Genomic DNA, 15,788 nt, shown 5'->3' on the forward strand with positions numbered 1-15,788 from the left:
TGGAGAGCAAAAACAATATTTGTCATATGTGTTGAAAATTAACTAAAGTTGAAAACTTTTGGACATGGGTTTTCACAAAAAAATCAGAAATAGCATGCCAATATTGGCGAAATGGGTCATATCATGTTCTTGCAAGTGGCAATAATTTTGTAGCCAGTAAGGGAAGAAAGAAGAATACAGTAAAATTAAAACAATTACACCAATTTCATTCAAAAATCATTACCTAAAACCAAACCAGATCCACCAAAGTTCCTAATTTCAAAGACATTCATGAACCCAGAAAACAGAAAAAGAGAGAGTAATGAGAGAGCAACCTTTATTAATAGAACAACATCCTCAAAGAGCTCACAGATTTTTTCTATAGAACATATTTCCGCAGTAACAAGAAACATAGCCAACAAAAACAAGCTCCTTAGACACAGATATCCATTGATGACCCAAGAAATTTAAATAAAAGAAAGAAAAAAGAATGTACAATAAGGAAACATCCTCTAATCTAACCTCAAATTGCAAAGCAAGAGATCCAAGAGCCTAGACCACACGTGCCTTGCACGCGGATAGATTCTATTAGTATATGCTCTCGACTCTCTGAATAGATCTTCCATAGTCTCCACAAACAGATTCAAGCTCCTTACTGGCGGCACATACAGAGTCAAAGGCACTGCAGAGAAAGCCACTGTAAAGAAAAGCTGCAACATTATTTAAACCAAACCCACAAAGTTGAAACTTCCTTGAAACAAAAAAAAAAAAAAAACAGACTTTCTTGGTTCTTTATTTGCAATGGAGAAAGAAAGTTCTTCCTGATTTGCAAGATTATAGAAAAGTAAAAGGTTCCGAATATTAAAGATGGTGTTTTGATATTTTTATTTGCGGAGAAAAGTAGAGGTTGGGTTTATATACGGGTCGGTGATGAAATCTCAGGCAAGATAAGGGTACACAGAAATCCGATATGGGAACGGAAGAAAGTGGAAGGCGGAGGGAGATAAGACAGAATTCTAGAAATTCAACGAACTTAAGGCAATTACATCAGATATCTGTGTTTTATTTGTCAAGCAGACGGTATCAAAATAGATAGACATAAGTACAATTAAGTCTGTTGAAATTACCAATCTATCCATAGTATTTAGTAAAATTACTTATTTAATGGACCCTATTAAATTATTTAGTTATTCCCTATTATTATAAAGAGTCAATTTCATTATTACACACTCTTCCATCGGATTCCGCAATATTTAGCTAATTAGAATTGGATTATCAAGGGATAATCTTTTTCTACTTTTCTCTTAATCCCACAAATTATTTTTATATCTATAAAATTTAATTCATGGAATTTAAATATTTTATAAATTTATTGAATTTTATTTGTTTAATAAAAAATAAATTGTAATCTATGAATTTAATTTTGTCATTTTAATTATCACCAATGGAGTTATTTTTTATTATTTTTATTATAATTCTTGATAATGTTTCAAACTTTTAAATAAATATTAATTTTTAATTTATTTGATAATTAAAATGCATCATTATGATTAGTATATTATTTTTTAAAAGTTGAAAAGATTAAATTCCCAAATTATTTTTCAAGAAAAGGTTTGGATGAATTTTCTTAAGAACAAAAATGGAATGAAGAAAAAAAATATAGATTTTTAAAACCTATGTTGACCAATGAGTAGTGAATGTTCCTTCTCCTTTCCTCTCACATTCTAGGGCAGTGTGTGTGTGTGGTGGATGAGTCAATGTTGATAGGTAGCTTAGAAAAGAAGAGTTAGACTTAGAGAAGAGTCAGTTTGTGGTTGGTTTTCTTTCTTGTCTTCTTAAGAACTTCTGAACTTGTGAAGGACCACTCATTCAAGATGAATATGGTTTTCCAAAATTCATGGAAATATATATATATATATATATATATATATTTACCTAATAGTACCTCATGCCTTGGCATGAGAGTTAAGTTTTTAGACATTTTTGTTTTTTTGGTTCATCAAAAATCTTTATACTTGAAGATGTACCTTTTGTCTTTTAAATCATGAATGGATGGGCCAATTTTGCTTTCTTAATCTCATTTATCTATGCATTTTCTTGATATTAAATATCTATAGAATTTCAGAATTTATTTTTTATAGATAATCTTAATTCTTTTGCCCTATTTATATTAAATTTATATTTTTCTACATTTTTTTCATTTTTTGAATCAAAACTTAACACGTCCTGCCATTCTCGATACATGCAGAATAAATACATATTTAATCTCGGACATTAATATGGGTATTTAAAAACCCGATCCATATATTGTATATTGCCATCATGTAAATTATGAAGTACATAAAATTAAATAATTGATGAATGCATATTGAGGATTTGAATTATTGGAAAGGATATGAATAAATTAATGATAGAATGATTGATAACCATTATTTAGGCTATTTTAATAATTTAACCATTACCATTGGCGCCAACAGAATCCAATGTTGATTGTGGTAAATTGTATTACGTACTAATATATATCTGCGGCTAAGATGATGCCAAATGTCAAGTAATGGATACATAATACTCTCTGATCGAATTAATTTGCCTTTTATATAGATTAATGAAAATTACTTCTAAAATTTAATATTAAATGATATATATATATATATATATGCATAAAACAAATTTATAAAGTTTCTAAATTTAATTTATGGAAAACAGATTATGTAATAACATCGTTCTCGTCTTGTTCTAAGTCCATATAAAACAAGGCACAAGGAACCTTATTCCTTGATTTTATTATTTGTCAAACAGTAAAGGCCAGGTTACTATGTAAACAGTAAAGATTCGGTGGCAGACAAAGTACTGTTCATCAACAGTAAAAGGCAAACAGTAAAAATTCAGTGGCAGACAAAGTACTGTTTATCAACAGTGAAAAGCAAACAGTAAATGCTATGTGCTGTTTCCAAGGAAGCAGACTTAAAAGATTTAAAAAATAATATGTGTTTAAAAAGAATTAAAGAACAATTAGAAACCGACTTTATACAAAATAAAATAAAAAACCTAAAAGATTATATGGAGAAAAAACTTTGTGCAGATCACCCAAATGCTTTTTGGAATCGTAAACAGCACATAGTTGATTTACCATATGAAAATAATATATATATATATATATATATATATATATATATATATATATATATATATATATTATTGACATAAGAAATTATAATTAAGAAATTGCATTTTAATAAACTTATTTGGTTTATCATACACAAAATATTATTTTAAAGTTTTTACATAGTAATAATTACATTAAAATTTATCAAAATTAGAAAATTAATTCTTATGTAATATGCCAGATTATTTTTAATAATCATGGATTATGTGAAATAACTTATTTTTTCATTTGATGTTTTGGGTTTGGGTTTTTGATTTAATTAGTGGGCTTTTAATCAGAATATCAAATCAATGCAAGCCCAACGTTTTAGTTGTCGTGTCGTTTCAGTAAAATCTTATCAAAAGGCCCAAATCATTATACCATCCTGATACGACGCCGTTAGTTGGTTTAAGTTTTCAACTTAATTACAAGTGTCATAATCTGAAATGAACATCACACAAAAAGTATGCACTTAGGAGTGAGTCTATATCTCCACAGGATCTCAATAACCCTCAAACTGTCCATCTCGCAGACTATCAGAGCTCGGAAAACAGAGAAATCAAGTATACCCGAAAAAGCCAAAGCTGATTTCAAGAAGATATGGCAATGGCTGGGCGTCTTAGATCGGGTCTTCCTCTTGTTAACAAGATTTTGACATCCGATTCTCTATCTGCTTCTCGATCGGCCGTTCAACGCTCCGTTTTATGCCCTGCTTTTACATCTGAGGTAATTTTACAAAACCTAAAATTAATTGGAAAGAGAAAACATTTTCATGTTCTTATGTGTTTGATACGTACGCATCTGATTAATGTTTGATTTCTAGTGGCTGTTAAATAAAAACCCCTAATTTTAATGTATCTGATTTGATTCCGAGCACGAGAAATGAGGAGAAAATAACAATTTCTAAATATGTTTTAACGGAATGAACAAGAAAAATTGTTTTTTTGCCATTTTGAGCGATGAACGTGTCTATTTTCTCAGGTCTTATAGTACTGAGTGTTGTATGATTCTGTTTCATTATCAAATGATTAGATTTTCCCCTCTCAAAATTAGTAAAATTTTCATAGCAAGTTGTTTCGGATTTCTTGCATTTTGATTTGATATCTGAAGGTTTGGCCTTTTTGTTGTTGACAGACTTCAAAAAATTATGCCACTTCTTCAGGGCAAGAGAAGAAGGTGAAGGTAAGTAACTTGTCCTTTTCGGTGTGTATTAAACATATGATTTTGCGTGTTTGTGTGAGCCTGAATGTTGGGGATTGATTATATTTGTTTGTGTTTATCCTGCCTGCCTTGATGAGTCTACATGATATTCAGGTGCCGCTTGCTTTGTTTGGAGGAGCTGGAAACTATGCCTCTGCATTGTACCTTGCAGCCAAAAAGTCTAATGTACTGGACAAGGTTGAGGCTGAAGTTCTTGATGTTGTGGAGGCTATAAAGAGAAGTCCTACGTTTACTCAGTTCACAAAGGACTTGTCAGTGCCTGCCGACACAAGAGTCAAGGCCATTAATGATATTTCTGATCAAGCTAAATTTTCAGATATCACAAAGAACTTTTTGGGTAAGGGAGTTTTTTTTATCTGTTCTTTTATGCATCAAACTGAATATGCTTTTTTTGGTTGTTGATGGAAGGATGAATGCTAGCTTATTTTGGAGCTTTAAGGCTGAATGCTTATGAGCCATTACTTGTATTATTATTTATTGTGATATTATTAATTACTATTATTTGTTTCAATTGTTGCTGTTATTATGATTATTTTCATTCGACTTGTTGTAATTGCTGCCTCAACATCATTGCAATGGCACGTGAGGCAAGCTTGAAAACATCTGGTAGATGCCCCAGTACATATTAAAGGCCATTTATGAGCTTCCTGATGGAAATGAGCTTTCTGATGGACCTGAATCCCGAGTTCTTTTATTATGAAGGCCATCTACCAGCATTATGGGCCGCCCAATACGTTATCTATACCATTGATGTATTGACATTACAACACATATTATACTCTGAAAATGTTAGTTGTGTAGTTGGTTCGTTGCACATCTTACTTGTTCCAGTGAATCTTTTATCAGCTGCTTTCAATTTGGATCTTTGCTTAAGCAGTTTGCTATGCTGCACAGGAATTTATTTATTTATTTTTCTTGTGTAACTGGTGCCATGGTTATCTGTTGCATCTCCTATGTGTTTGGGATTGGTACCAAGTATCACTTCTTCTCCTTCTCCCATTCTTATTTCTCTTAGTGATAGCTTAGATGTTTTGAGTTGAGTTTTAACCATTTTCTGGAAAATTCTTTTGTGTTTGTACTAGTTTTGCTGGCTGAGAATGGAAGGTTAAAGAACATAGACAGCATAGCCAAGAAATTTGTGGAGTTGACCATGGCAGACAGGGGAGAGGTTAAAGCTATAGTCACAACAGTCATTGTAAGTTTTTGACGCTTTGGTCCACCATCAAAACTGTATTCTTTCTGTTTGACACAGTTGTATCTGTGTTTTTGTTCATTTTAGCCTTTTCTATGTCTCATGGGAACTGAGATACATATTTCAGAATTCCTAGTGAAGCAAAATTCCCTGCTGGCTTCTAGTTTGTCGGAGGAAGACAGCCTCTTCATTCCCAAAATGAAAAAGAAAAAAAAAAGGAAAAAGAACCTTAGCTATATATTTTCTGGGTTTCCATTTTTTTCACAAGATTTCAATTTTATTTAGCTTGTTTATCTTTTTTATTTTGTATGATTGCTGTTCCTTTGACTTCTCTACACCATCTTTTTTCTATTTGTTCTTAATTCACATGTAACTCTAGGGCTGCTCTGACTTGATAAGTCTTTGTACCATTATAGTGAAAGCAATTAACAAGCTGTGTATGGAGTTCCAAAACGTGCATTCAAACAGTAAACAAATAACAATATGAAAGGAAGTTCCCAATGTTAGCTACTGTACTGGTCTATGATAGTGTAGTGCTAGAGTGCTAGTTTAATATTTTCCAAGTGGTGGTAAATTAGCTCTCTTTCTTGCATGGTTTCTTTCTCGTCAAATATGTTACCAACTTAAGTAAATTTTCAAATGAGATTGCTCGCTATGATATTTTCCCACTTCCGATTAAGAAATTGTGGTATTGTTGGTTTGCTCTCTACAGACTTGTATTTTATGAAGTTGTTGTTTTCTTGTCGCTTGACCTCATGCTCCATAGGTGATCCTTGCTTTGTATAATAGCTAACTTTTAATGGTATACCTCTATATTTTGAGCATTAACTGTTGCATACGATTTTGCACCAGCCCTTGGGTGGAGAAGAGGAGGAAGAATTGAAGGAAACACTGCAAGAGATAATTGGACAAGGGAAGAAAGTTAAGCTGGAAAAGAAGGTATGCATTCTCAACCTTACTAGTTTTTTGATGCTCATGTTATTTTACAATGGAAGTGAATCTAATCACCTCTAATCTAATTGCAGATTGATCCAAGTATTTTGGGGGGGCTTTTGGTAGAGTTTGATATGAAGGTCTTTGACTTGTCCATTAGGACTAGAGCGAAGGAGATGGAGAGGTTGCTGCGCGAGCCTATAAACTTTGACACCATCTAAAAGGTGTCACCTCTTGAAGATACCTTTGGATCAACTTTGATAAATTCCCTAGGAATGAAAAGTACTCTTTAGAGTTATTACTTGGTTTTCCTCTTGTACCCTTCCTTTTCATATGATGGGAAAGCATCTGTTCGCAAATAAAAAATTTGTTCAGGGCAACCGCTAACAGGCCACATTCTTGTTTTTCATTTTGTTGGTTCTGAGATGTTTTGGAGGTCATAATTTGTTAAAATATCACATTTCCCGCACATGAATAGAGTTTATGCTGATTTTTGTGATCTGTATGGCTTCTTTTCATGTTTTCTTTTACTCCATTCTTACCCAACGGCTAGTTGCTAGTTCTGGCAGATCGCATAGCAGCTGTATATAGAAGCTTTCGGGTTCATCCGTCTATTTCAATAGTAAATCAAAATTGGAAGAGGCAAAAGAGAAAGAAGAAAGAAGGCAAACTTCTAAACATAATGGTAAAACGAAAATAGTAAAATGGACTGATCCAATCCAATTTCATGCATCTGCCAGTTCCATTGAAGTCTATTAGCTATCATCGAAAACGAAAATCAAGAAACAACGTTTGTACCGAAATTTATTTATTTATCCATGTTAAACTTGTTAAGAAATTTCCTAACTTCCAAACATAATGGTGGAGTAAGTATGAATTCTGACAGATCATCTTGTTTACCTACGTATCTCGACTTTGTCCAACATTAATCAAATTCTTGTTTACGTAAAAAATTGATGCATGTATGAGAAATGCTAACTTACGATTCACTATTCTTTTTCTTTACTCAATTATTAATTATTATTTTATACAAATGGAATTTTATATTTTGATTTATTAAGGTCTAACAGGTTGAAAGTATATCGTGAGTTACATCACATGAATAGCCTAGTAAAAAATGGAAAGACCAATCAAATCACGTCTGATGAGTTCTATCAAAATTTAACTTTTAAGGCTTATACTCATACATTTTTATTTTTCCACTTATCTCAATCTCAAATTTAATGGGGCAAGATGGAAATAGCAAAATCTGCTCCCACAAGGCAAAATCGTGCCCATTCCTACAAAAATCTAGTACTCCTTGCAGCTTCAATTGGCATTGAATCCAAACAAAAAGGAAGAACACTTTCTTGCCTTGACCTTTTTTGCACAGTTTGCTTGTGGATGCCCTCTCCTTTTAACATGATGAATGAGTTCCATATGCTCCAAGAAACAAATTGAAGGGAGAGTGAAAAGCTTGGAATTGACAAGCATATCCCTCTTCCTTCTCTCTCTCTCTCTCTCTCTCTCTCTCTTCTTTTTCTTGCATGGTTCTCATGACTTCTTTTTTGCTTTCTAAGTAATAATTTGATAAAAATACACTTCACTATATAGTCGGCCTTAAAAAGAACATATCAAAACAGACAAAGATACACATTTCTAGGTGCAAAGATTAACAACTATCATAGGCTACGTGGTCTTTCTTGTCTTCTTAACAAAGTAGACACTGTACATATGTTGCTTGACACAGCCTCATAGCAAGATTAGATTTTTTTTCAATACAGCTGTAGATACATATATACACATATATATATAAATAATAAAATACCCATTTGAGTAACTTGAGAGTTTTCCACTCGTCACTTTTTCCCCTTAAAATCTGCTTGCTGTCCTAATCGAACAAAGAGGGAGAACGAAGAACGAAGTTTGAACACAAATCTTCATATTTTTTCAAGAATTGACCAAGACAATAGATATACATATGTGCCTTGTAATACTCATTTGGATTGGACAATGACTTGTAATTCTTGATAGTATTTTATATGATTCATGAAATTTTGTTTTTGTTTATTTAAAATTCTTCCATATAGAAGAAGAAACTAAGTTCTTGGCATGTACAGAGTGGAGGGTTAGGTAAGGAAAGGGAATTTGCAAAGAAAGATAACTATGACAGCACATAAAGAAAAAGAAAGGTCTCTGTTATTATATATTTTTTCTTTATTAATCTGACATGACTACATTAATTCTTGGTTTTTGGTCAAGATAATAATCTAATAATAGTGAGCTTGTTTATCAATTTATTACCAGAATTTTGGACCTGCCGCCAAGTTCTTTAATTATGGCTGCCTCACATTAAAGAAATATACTTCTGTCTAGATCATTGCTTTATACTTTTTGATATGATGCTGAAAATTTTTGCAGTTTCAGCTTTATTTCTATTTTTTTTAAAGAAAAATGATGTTTAAAATCCTGGTTTCGCCTTTCCTTAATGATATATTTAGAAGTTTATTACTTGGAAAGTTTAGGACATTAAACCAGAAATTTTAAGAATGAATTTGACTTGAAAAGTATACAACGTTGCTGGGATTTTTACAAAACAGAAAGCAAAAGCCGAAAAAAGAAAGAAAAAGAAAACAAGAAATGTTTTGTATCTGCATGTGTAAGACAGAAATTTAGAGAAATTGAAAGATAGGAAATGGATGATTCAATGTTTTGTGAATAAAATCTTATAAAGCCTTAGAAGACAAGCAGAGGTCTTAGTTGGAAATGAAAGGAAAACTATGGAAACTTTATCTGTTTAATATTCATATATATATATATATATATATATAGATATTATATAGTCATGCCAATCTAAATGATGTTACCATTATCTACTAATCTTTAAGATTTATTAATTTTAACTGCTAAATAATAAAATTAACATTGAAATGGACATATTTGTGATTTGAAAGAATTATCTTTAATTTTATTTAATCGAATTATGTTTAATTTTATTATAATTTGAAAGAATTAATTATTTTTTTAATTACCGCGTGAAAATCTTAAACCAGAAGCGACTAACTAATATATGCTACTTTGTCCTATAGAGAAAGAGTACTAAAAGTACTTAATTGCACTTTCTCTTTCTCAAAGCGGATGTACATTTGTCAACCATTGATTGGAAGACAATTCAATGCACCTACAAAAATATAATATTCACTTTAAATTCAGGTAAGACTCATGTTTTCATTAGTACTTAAATGCACTATTATTAATTATTATTAGTTGAGGAAAATGACGTAAAAAAAAAACTACTATTAGAGGGTGTGTACACCTGGCAAATGTAATAAGGGTATTAATGTATTTTTCTGACAAAAAATGGATAAAAATAACCGTTTTATTAGATGACAATCAATTTTTACTTGGTCTATAAAAAATAATATACGCTCAGATTTTATTTGGTGAGGTATAATATATGGTGTATGTAAATTATCTTTTAGTCATGGCTGTTTCTCCATTTTCATATATCTGGTTTCTTGTTTAAAATATCATTTTTTCATATAAAATTGTATTTAAAATATAATTTCACTTTATTTTTTTCGTATTTCTATTTTCGTTCTAGGCTGTAACAAATGTAATGTAATCAAATATGATGTATTTCATCACATTAAATTACAACTTTACAATTTGCTAGACAAAATCTATCCTAGTGTAATAGAATTATTCTAACTTTAATTAGTAATTAAATTGATTGTATATCTCTTTAAATATTTGTAGATTAGGATAAATTATAATATATGTCTTGTTTCTTTCCGAAAATAAGAGATAATTTACGTGTTTTTAATTATTTTTTATCTCTTTTTTTATCGATAATTTGAATTTTATTTATTAATCCATCAAGTCAAGAAAAAATTTAATATATCCCATCCTAAACCCGAATGAATAAGCTTTTCATATAAAAACTTAATTATTTTTAACTCTAATTACTTTTATTAAAAAAAGAACAACACAAGTATGTTTTTGAAATATTATAACCTATAGTTATATAAAAAACCTAAATATTTAATTAGCTAACTAGAGAGATAAAGAAAGAGAAGCATTATCATTTATGTGAAGTAGAAGCAAAATTGTTTATGTCTCATATGCACATGATGATTACCTTATGAGTGAAGAAAAATGAATCGAAAAAGACAAGATGGAGTCAAAGACAAGAAGACCAACCATCTTTCTTTCTCTTCTCTTCGCTTCTCTCTCTCTCTCCCTCTCCCATGGAGGTCCCCCTCCAATCCGTTTTCCACTCTACCCATCAACCAACAACAAACACAAACACCCTCCCTCTCTCTCTCTCTCTCTCTCTCTCTCTCTCTACATATTCATATTCTAAGCAAACCCCACAAACCATCACCATCATCATCACTCTTACCATCTCATGAAGCCTCCTCTTCTCTCTCTCTCTCTCTGTTTTTTTTTATCATAGAAAAATATAGTATGATTTAGCTATATAGCTTTCTCTTATACCCCTCAAACAAGTTAAAAAAAGATAACAAACAACACAATTGGTAAGAATGAGAAAGCCCGATCTAATGGGGAAAGAGAGAGTGAACAGTAATAATAATAATATTAAGGCAAAGCTAAGAAAAGGCTTATGGTCACCAGAAGAAGATGAGAAGCTGATGAAATATATGCTAACAAATGGACAAGGTTGCTGGAGTGACATTGCAAGAAATGCTGGCTTGCTGAGATGTGGAAAGAGTTGTCGTCTTCGTTGGATTAATTATTTAAGACCTGACCTTAAAAGAGGTGCTTTTTCTCCTCAAGAAGAAGAACTTATCATCCATTTGCATTCCATTCTTGGCAACAGGTTCTTTTCCCCTTCCTCTCTGCTTAATAAATTTCTCTTGTTCTAAGCTTTTCTTATGAAATCCAACGTTTTGGATTAGAAAAAACATGATAAAAGAATGAAGCAGAGAAATTAGAAAAAAGATAGAATGTCACAACGCATATTAATTCTTGAAATGTCCATACTCTATCGGCTAGCTAGCTATGATAATGCACATTGGAAATGGAAGTTTTAGCACTTCTCCACAATAGATAAATTCTGCAATTCTATATTCAACCCACACGTGTATAGGATTAGAGTTAGACAAGCCTAACATCAAGAAAAGAAAAACTTTTAGTTACATTTTATGCCTTTCTTGTAATTTGGCTTTATAGACTTCTTGTGGACCAAATAGCTGAATATTGTATGCCTTTCTTTTTTTCTTTTTCTTTTTTCTTTTGATAAGCAAGACTAAAAAAATTTACTAAAATGAATATTTTGAATGTATATATGTACATTTACATTCTCTTCCCTTTTCAAAAGCAATGAATTCTCTATCAACCTTTGTTATTTTTGTTCTAATTAATTTATTTTTGAAACTTCCACATGATATAGATGTTATATTGCAAGTGAATATATAATTCACGAACAAATATATTTATATATTGAAAAATTAATATGAATTTAGATTCCAAATTATGAAAATAAAAGCAAAATCATTTACTAAATGAATTAATTCTTTACTGGTCATTGGAATTGATGCAATATGAAATCCATAGAATTTTACAGTCAAATGATGGAAAATAAAGTTCATGGGTTCAAAGTTTATTTTTTTTAGAATATAAATTCCACTATTAATAAAAAAAATTATGAAATTGAAAAATCTTAACTTTGAGATAGAATTTTTCTTTCTTTCAAAATAGTAAAATTGAGATTACCATGAATATTTAAATTTCATCACTCAATTTCATTGGTAAACACTTCCTATAATGGAGCTAGGTTTTAGGGCATATATTCTGAGAAAGAGACATGTGGGTGTGCTCTTCATTTCTCTATTATGTTGCTAATCATGCAAAGCCATGCATTGAAAACTTGCTCACAAGCTCATTTGAATATACTTTTCTAGCTGATTTTATGCTCACCAACATTTATTTGTTTGTTATTTAACTTTTTTTTTTTTCTTTAACAACAATATTTCAGGTGGTCTCAAATTGCGGCTCGTCTTCCTGGAAGGACAGATAACGAAATAAAGAATTTTTGGAACTCAACGTTAAAGAAAAGATTGAAGCTTATTGCTAACAACACCACCAACAATAATAATAATATTCCTTCCACAACCTCACCAATCGACAGTGATCTTTCTTCAGAACCTAATGGAGCTGTCGTATTAGGAAATATCATGCCCATGCATGATCATGACCTAATGACTATGTGCATGGACTCATCTTCCTCATCATCAGCATCTATCCAAGCCATGGCCGCCGGAGCTGGCACCGGAAATCACTTTGATCCTTTCTTCATGTTTAATAACATGAGCGGAGCGGCTGGAGGTGTTTTTGACATGCACACATGCTTGACACAGGTTGGTATGAGTGGAGATGGATTATTATATGGCGATTATGCGATCTTAGACAGTGATGAGAATAATAAATTAGGGTTAGAAAGAGACCTCTGTCTTCCTCCATTAGAGACTAGTAGAAGTATTGAAGAGAAGAAGATTAATAATAATAACAATGCTGTAACTAATCACAGCATTAAGAGCACGAAAAGCAATATCAACAACAACAACCACTTAAATAATGATAATACTTGCTTCAATAACACTGATCATCATCAGAGCTTCAAAGTAGAGGACATGTTTGGAATTCATGAAAACCAATGGCAAGGAGGAGGAGAAAACTTAAGAATGGGAGAATGGGATTTGGAAGGTTTGATGGAAAATATTTCTTCTTTTCCTTTTCTTGATTTCCAAGTTGAATAACTTTCTCCCTTATAAAGCAACCCTCAACCCTAATTATATGTGTCCTAGAAAATTTAGGACATATATAAATTCTTTTTCAGATCACCTAAAACAAAATACAAAATTCTTCTTCATGCTCTCTCTCTCTCTCAAAAACCCTTTTTTCCTTTCTTTTTCCAGTTTTATATATTGTACTTGTTTTTTTTCTCTTTCTCTACATATAAAAAAACCCTATTTTCTTTCTTTCTTTTCTTTGTATGCAATAAATATTAGGGTTGGAAGAGATCAAGATTCTTGTATAAGATGTAGTTCAGGTCATTTCTCTGTCAGGTATTTTTCTTGGAACGGATTGGTGCAAATTAAAATCACTGTTCCAATGAAGAGAAATTGTGAATAGGATATACAGATGAGAAAGTTGTAGAGAGAAAGGAAATAAAAGATTAATGAGTTGGTGAATAATTGTCTGTAGTTAATTTTTTCATGTACAAATTAAGAAGGAAATAATGAGAAAAAGGGGGCTTTTGTACTCTTAGTGCAAGCTCAAGAGGATACGATAGACACTTTGTAAACACATCTTAATAAAAAATTTCATGCAACTTCATTGCAATCTCTCTCTCTCTCTCTAAATTATATAATTATATTTAGTTCAAACGATTTTTTTTAATATATAATTTCTTCATTTTCCTAGAGTACCTTTCTATTTTTCACTCCTCAAGCTTTTTCAACTTACGAATATCATCAAGTCAGCTTATGCACAGCAAAATTAAATTTCATCTTTAAGCAATTTTAAATACGCACTCTGATCTTATATTATTCTTGTGCAATTAGAAGTATTTTTAGTATAATTTGAACAAATTGTCAATTAAGGAAAATGTTATTATACAAAAGGCACAAATATTTTGCCTTTTCAGATTTTCATTATTAAGAACCAAGTAAAGTATTAATAGAGGAAGAGATTAATTCTCAATAATAAATCTTCATCTTTCCTTGTTTATGAAGTCATATTGTGAATTGTAATTAACCATACCATACAATTGGCTTTAGTATAATGCACAATAGTTGTCTTATAATTATACCACCTTATTATATTATCTGTTTTTAGGAAAAAACAAAGAAATTTTTTTCTTTTTGAAATTTATTCACAGACTAACTGATTAGTCCTTGTTCGTGCTAGATTGATCTACAAAGAGATAAAACGCTTCCAGTAGATTATATCTCTATGTATGAGAACTTGAACTTATAATTTCACTTAAGGAATATAAGAATAGGTATCTTCTATATTCTATAATTACACATCTTAATTAATAGTTTCGATGTTTAGAACTTCGAGTTAGAATTTCCAAACTCTAAACATTGTGTTTTTCTTTTCCACTATAATATTTAGTTTATTTAATCCAAATAAAGAAGTCAAAAATAAGGGTTTTAGATATAATTAGGGTTTGATAAGTGGGGTTTGACAAGGTAAGCTTACCAATTTATGTCGTGCTCAATTAATTGGTTACAAAGTTAGCATCTAATAAGCATTGGAATTATGGATTATGGCCCTTCAAAATGAAGCATTTGAATTTTTGTCCATGTATAATATTATTTTCTATTCTGCCATCAATTAATTGTACCTTTTGACCAAAAATTTATACGTCTTACATGATTTAATTTAACTAATAAGATAATTAAATAAAGTATATCAAAAAAGATATATATAAATTTTTGGACGCAAAAAACAATCGACGCCTGAGAGATTCGAACTCTCGCGGGGAAACCCCATGTACTTAGCAGGCACACGCCTTAACCACTCGGCCAAAGCGTCAAGATGCTTATGACGGTTCAATTGTCTAAATTTCAGCTAGAAATATTTGTATGGCTTTTATTATTAATGCAGGTTCTGTTTAATATAATTTTTCTTTTGGTTTTTTCATTTTTATTTTTCTGAATACAAATTGATCTTAAAAAACAAGCTCTTTTTTTTGTGAGAATTTGTTTTCTACATTTATATACTAAACCAAAATAAATAATAATTTTTCCTATTTAAGAAATAAAAAAACCAAAAATCAAAAGTAACAACTATACTACAAGGGGAAAAAAAAATATTATATTTAAAATTTTTGCCTAAAATGGCGTAAAATAACAAAATATATTTAAAATATAATTTTTTTAGAAACAATAGTTTCCAAGCCCAACTTATCCAATATGAGTGTTTGACGGTGTCGGGCTTGAAATGAAACCCTCCTCAAAGTTTAAGGCAAGTTGGGTAGATGTGCCTCAAGTCCACTTAACACCCACTGCCCGGGACTGCGAAAATCCCGATCTATTTTCGAAAATCATCTCGAATTTTCCATTTCAAAAAAAATTCGATATTAATTTTATAGTCTCGTCTCAAATTTCGTCTTGAAAGTATTCATGGGATGAGATTGATTCTTTGATTAAAACCGACATGTACCGATCCAAGTTCTGTCTCATTCTGTCCTGGCTCAAAAATAGAAAATTTTCGTCCTATTTTTTCTTTAAAATTCTAGTTGTCTTTTTTTGTATGAATATCAAATTATGCTCCTCAAAATCATTTCATCTTTTTACTTTAGTT

At 30.9% G+C, this 15,788-nt stretch overlaps 3 protein-coding genes and 1 non-coding gene across 4 annotated transcripts; 2 read left to right on the plus strand and 2 right to left on the minus strand.

Moving 5' to 3' along the window:
• Positions 1-292: 292 nt before the first annotated feature.
• On the minus strand, positions 293-1,046 carry LOC105628695 (DIS3-exonuclease-like protein). Its single transcript, XM_012210168.4, has one exon. It carries the CDS (start codon positions 696-698, stop codon positions 492-494), a length of 207 nt encoding a protein of 68 aa, XP_012065558.1. The 5' UTR covers positions 699-1,046; the 3' UTR covers positions 293-491.
• Positions 1,047-3,632: 2,586 nt separating this feature from the next.
• Positions 3,633-6,969, plus strand: ATP5 (delta subunit of Mt ATP synthase). Its single transcript, XM_012210169.4, has 6 exons — positions 3,633-3,850; positions 4,259-4,306; positions 4,439-4,682; positions 5,428-5,540; positions 6,390-6,476; positions 6,563-6,969. The coding sequence occupies exons 1-6, from the start codon at positions 3,725-3,727 to the stop codon at positions 6,689-6,691; spliced, it is 747 nt and encodes a 248-aa protein (XP_012065559.1). The 5' UTR covers positions 3,633-3,724; the 3' UTR covers positions 6,692-6,969.
• Positions 6,970-10,917: 3,948 nt separating this feature from the next.
• On the plus strand, positions 10,918-13,817 carry MYB83 (myb domain protein 83). Its single transcript, XM_012210170.4, has 2 exons — positions 10,918-11,292; positions 12,451-13,817. Exons 1-2 carry the CDS (start codon positions 10,997-10,999, stop codon positions 13,229-13,231), a joined length of 1,077 nt encoding a protein of 358 aa, XP_012065560.1. The 5' UTR covers positions 10,918-10,996; the 3' UTR covers positions 13,232-13,817.
• A 1,118-nt stretch (positions 13,818-14,935) lies between these two features.
• On the minus strand, positions 14,936-15,017 carry TRNAS-GCU (transfer RNA serine (anticodon GCU)). The gene has a single exon. It is a non-coding gene; the product is annotated as a tRNA-Ser (tRNA).
• Positions 15,018-15,788: the final 771 nt, after the last annotated feature.

This window comes from Jatropha curcas, chromosome 6, assembly GCF_041381405.1.
Source record: "Jatropha curcas cultivar XTBG-Jc1 chromosome 6, XTBG_Jcur_1.0, whole genome shotgun sequence".
Classification (NCBI taxonomy): Eukaryota; Viridiplantae; Streptophyta; class Magnoliopsida; order Malpighiales; family Euphorbiaceae; genus Jatropha; species Jatropha curcas.

Bases quoted from the DNA above. Each gene is read 5' to 3' on its own strand.
- ATP5 (XM_012210169.4), top strand. From the start codon at position 3,725: ATGGCAATGGCTGGGCGTCTTAGATCGGGTCTTCCTCTTGTTAACAAG. The intron at 5,541-6,389 runs GTAAGTTTTTGA...ATTTTGCACCAG, and splicing joins CTATAGTCACAACAGTCATT to CCCTTGGGTGGAGAAGAGGA. The intron at 6,477-6,562 runs GTATGCATTCTC...ATCTAATTGCAG, and splicing joins AAGTTAAGCTGGAAAAGAAG to ATTGATCCAAGTATTTTGGG.
- LOC105628695 (XM_012210168.4), bottom strand. From the start codon at position 698: ATGTTGCAGCTTTTCTTTACAGTGGCTTTCTCTGCAGTGCCTTTGACT.
- MYB83 (XM_012210170.4), top strand. From the start codon at position 10,997: ATGAGAAAGCCCGATCTAATGGGGAAAGAGAGAGTGAACAGTAATAAT. The intron at 11,293-12,450 runs GTTCTTTTCCCC...ACAATATTTCAG, and splicing joins CATTCCATTCTTGGCAACAG to GTGGTCTCAAATTGCGGCTC.